General features: G+C 34.1%; 1 protein-coding gene across 1 annotated transcript in view; it reads right to left on the reverse strand.

Annotated features, from left to right (window-relative positions):
* Positions 1–1,589: 1,589 nt before the first annotated feature.
* LOC111365416 overlaps positions 1,590–4,660 on the reverse strand; it is a 3,956-nt gene continuing 885 nt past the window's right edge. The window contains exons 3-7 of the mRNA XM_022985941.1: positions 3,947–4,004; positions 2,737–2,830; positions 2,392–2,476; positions 2,256–2,321; positions 1,590–1,817 (exon numbers count right to left, since the gene is read on the reverse strand). Of these exons, the coding sequence (XP_022841709.1) occupies positions 1,704–1,817; positions 2,256–2,321; positions 2,392–2,476; positions 2,737–2,830; positions 3,947–4,004 (417 nt within the window). The 3' untranslated portion in view covers positions 1,590–1,703. The remainder of the gene's footprint in view (positions 1,818–2,255; positions 2,322–2,391; positions 2,477–2,736; positions 2,831–3,946; positions 4,005–4,660) is intronic.

Below are 4,660 nucleotides of genomic sequence, written 5' to 3' on the forward strand. Positions count from 1 at the left end.
GAAAATGAGTATATAGAAGAAAAAAAATGGCTTTCAAATAATGGTTGTCAAAAGGGACTTCATACCATCATTAATATGACACTTTCATCTCTCCAATAGTAAAAGGGTAATAAAATAAGGGTATGCTTGATAGGGTTAAATTTTCCATGGAAAATGGAATTTGACTAACATTTTCCAACTTTACGGTGTTTGATAGGTTCGTTTTTTTTTTAGGGAAAATCAATTTTTCGGTTACTGTAGCATTTTTTATTTATTATTTTTTGGGACAAAATTAACAAATTTTAAGAATTACTGTAAAAAAATATTTTCCTTTTAACTGACAATTTTTTTGTAAAACAAAGTTAAACGAACACCAAAAGATAGATGATTTTCTTGAATATTATTTATTTATTTATTTTATTTCTTTTTGCAATGGAAATAAATTTCACCCCCAATACCAATAAATAGCCGGTTCGCGATTTTTCCGATTGAACTTACCTATCCGATCCGATTTTCAAAACATTGGTTGAAAATGAGTATATAGAAAAAAAATGACTTTCAAATAATGGTTGCCAAAAGGGACTTCATACCATCATTAATATGAGAGTTTCATCTCTCCATTAGTAAAAGGGTATGTTTGATAGGGTTAAATTTTCCATGGAAAATGGAATTTGACTAATATTTTCCAACTTTACGATGTTTGATAGGTTCATTTTTTTAGGGAAAACCAATTTTTCGATTACTGTAGCATTTTTTATTTATTTATTTTTTGGGGCAAAATTAACAAATTTTAAGAATTATTGTAAAAAAATATTTTCCTTTTAATTGACAATTTTTATGTAAAACAAAGTTAAACGAACACCAAAAGGTAGATAATTTTCTTGAATTTTTTTTATTTTTTTTTTTTTTTGCAATGGAAACAAATTTCACCCCCAATACCAATAAATTCTATCACATAACTTAACAATTTTCATGTAAAACAAAGTTAAACAAACACCAAAAAACACTTTTTATTTCAACATTTTTCACATGAAAAATTATATAATCAAATACAATAATTTACAATTTCCAAAAAAATAATTTCTAGACAATTCAATTCCCTGAAACTCGTTTTCAATTCAATTCAATTCCATCTTCGCAATCAAACGGACCCTAAGAATTTCATAAGTTTAGGAGTTGGAAAGTCAATTGAAAGAAGTAAAAATTTATAGGAAATAATGGCAAAGCATGGACCCTACTAAGGGATCAATTTTTGTTTGTTTTGTCCAACATTTGTGTACACAAGTCACTTTCGCACAAAAGTTCAAGGCATGAAGTGCTAATTTTGTCCGTGATTTGCACCATCTATACACGCACAAGAAGAAAACATCTATGCTACATACGATTACACCGTTCGAAAGTGTGGCCATATAAACTAGTTTTTGCCTTATTAATTTTCTCATGTGGAACAAAATAAAATAGTTTTCCCGAACACGTAAACATGAAACTCTTCCAATTAATCAACTTTGAACTCCAAATTCTCATTCACCATATTATTATTTTTGAAAAGTAAATATATGATTTCTATGTTCTCATGAAGGAATGCATTAATCAAACCAACCCAAGAAAAATATGAGAGATTGTGAATGACACTAAATTAGAACTCGATTCTCCAAAGTGACGAGTATTAAAGGTTCATCAATTCATAGTAGAAAGTAGAAACCTCTAAACAAAATAATTTCCAGCTATCTTGGCTGAAATACAGGCGATACCCTTCTTGGAACAATGTCTTGAATCTGCTCAACTGACAACACAGATGCCTCTGAATCAAAATTTGCCTTCTCCATCTGCTGGCTAACCTACAGTAGCACACCTCCCGGTTAAAAGATTGTAAATTACTTACTGCCAATTTTAACCCATAAAAACGTAGATTATTTGAAAACTTGCTTATTTACTTAAAATTGAATTCGCAAAACAAGCTGAGGCCTGACAATTTCAAATGAGAGAAGTTCATGGAGGCACACGTACACATGACAAGATTTCAGGCTCTCTGCAGCTATAGTTTCAACAATGTATAACGAAGAACTGTAACCATAAACCATAATCAGGCATTCTAATGTGTTCGAGAAATCTATCAGGATTTTGACAATTGTTTTTGAAGGCATGATGATCGGGAACGTCTTGTTTAGGCAAATAAAAAGATAGACAAGTTATTCATAAAATAGATTTCTAGCAAAACAAGAGTAGAGTTGAAGGACTAAGATGAAAGAAAAATTGCATAATCACAAGTTTCATACCTTTTCAAGGATTGCCAACTGATCGTCCAGGTGAAAGTTACGCATGTATTTCAGCATCTCCAATTGCTGTAAAAAATGCAAACCCAATCCATTCATCAGTAAGTTAACTAGATTATTAAAATTGAAGAACCTTGACCTGTTGTTGTAACTTCCGTTGCGCCTCCATTCTTTCTGCAAATTTCTCAGGTCCAAGTTCAGCTTCCTCACATGCTGTCTCTTCCCTTTTCAAGCCAGCATAAAAGGAAAAATAGTTATTTCTTCAGATATCAACAGTCTGGAATTATTTGTGCCCAAGTAGAAATAAACTTGCAGCGAGAGAGGGCTGAATGGAAGAGCAGAATTTAATATGCCTATGGTTCTGAATTGAAGGCTAGAAACTAATAGAAAGACATCAACTGAATAGCTTAACTGATGTACATCATACTGATAAACCATATAAGCAGTGAGAACAGACGAGCATGTATAGAGAGATTGTGCATACTTAGCTACGAATACATAAAACTGGATCAGCAGAGCTAGGTCATTCTCGTAAGCCATGTTTACTTTTCCCAAGCAAGCTATACCAAACCTTGGATCTGCAATGGAAAAATAAATAAATCTTATACGTGTAATATATTAATACATGAACAATACAAAGAGATGATGTGTATTGCTTCACCCATGAAGGCACAGAGAAGAAATGCAGATTATTCTTCACATCAGCGTAATGCATATATATAATGCAAAGTTGATATTTCCCTTGTCCAAAAATGCATTTGACTGATTGTAAGATAGCATGACTATGTAACATTCTATACAACCTAGTCTGCAACTTATCTGAACAAAAGAATACAATTGTATCCACACAAGATAAGGCCGATATCGTGTCATTTAAATGCTCCAGAATTGCATCAATTGTCAGTTGACAAACACTGAAACGTCGACCAAGCTTTTCACTTTCACTCAATAATACAAGTTGATTCCACTAACCAAATTGCAAATACAAACTCTTTATTCCAATTGTAGTTTACCATTCTTTAACCTACAATAGGGTATGCAGTTCCTTCTATAGAAACTTGTAAATATGAAAATGTTCAAGAAATGGATACTGTCACATATAGCAGGCATGACCTAAATTGATATAGTATCTTTTCATTATCTTAGAAAAATAGCACGACAAAAAGAACAGCTTGATGAAGATGTCTTACATTAGAATTATAAACATTTCAGAATTAGATTGCAATCAACTCATAAAACTGGTTTATACAATAGAATAGGAATCCAAAAACTAGCAGAACGTGAGAACCTTCAACCATCTCCTTCCCTGCCTCTACGAACTCCACTTAAACCTTTCTTTCCCCCTTGACAATATAAAGCAGTCGATTAGAAAAGGGCTATGAGATGGAGATGAAGATGAAGAAGCTCATGGCACCCGCAGCTGCTCTTGCGAGCAAAAGGTAGTGAGAAAATTTCAGCGCCAAAACCTTTTGATTGGTCTTAGAACTAAAATTCACTTTCAACCCATGAATTTGAAAATTTTAGTACAGAAACACATAACCGCCTACAGACAATTTCTCAAGCTTACAAGTTTGTTCCTCTAAATAACTGCCTGCCACTACACGCTACTCGTGTTAATTTGGAGAGAAAAAAAAAAGTTGCATACAAATGGAAAAATTTGAAGTTCATATAATCCATATACCAAGACCACTCACCAACTCCCATCTCCTGAAATATCTCCTCTTGGATTGCAGTAGTTACGGCTACAGCTTCCTGCACATATTCCAAAATATAATTACCAACTCATAAAAAAAGAAGCATTCATGCAGGGACGGATCCAGATGAGTGCCTGCGGCCGTCCAATATAAACTTTTCGGCTGAGCCAGCACGGGTGGCTGGCCTGGCTATCCGGGTGTCCACAGGAAAAACAAACATCATAATTTTTGTGTCACTATCTCTTATCTGGAGGAAGATAATATAGCAAAACTGAGAATAAGAAAGCCTTGGAATACACTAAAGACTGAACTTTTTCCCCAACTTCTAAGACTTGGGCAAAGTATTCTATTCAATTTGAATGACAAAGGGCAACTAATCAGACCCCAGAACCGAATAACTTTGTCGACATCTGTTCATGTCAGCTTTTCTTAGCAAATGAGAAGTCATCAACACATTCAGTTTTTTGACAACTTGGCGTCTTCCTATTTACTAAGAGAAGATGACCTGCTCGACTAATCAAGTTGGGAATTGTGCCAACCTACCCATGTAAAGAAATGCTACGGATGGAAGTCCCAACATAAACAGCATTTACACTTGGAATAGAAACTATCTATCCCCTCAAATTAATCCCAGGTAAAACAACAACAAGACTAAGCCCTTATTTGAGCCACATTCTTTAAAATTCTCCCCCCCCCCCCCCCCCCCCCCCACCC

This window comes from Olea europaea, chromosome 17 (assembly GCF_002742605.1).
Source record: "Olea europaea var. sylvestris chromosome 17, O_europaea_v1, whole genome shotgun sequence".
Classification (NCBI taxonomy): domain Eukaryota; kingdom Viridiplantae; phylum Streptophyta; class Magnoliopsida; order Lamiales; family Oleaceae; genus Olea; species Olea europaea.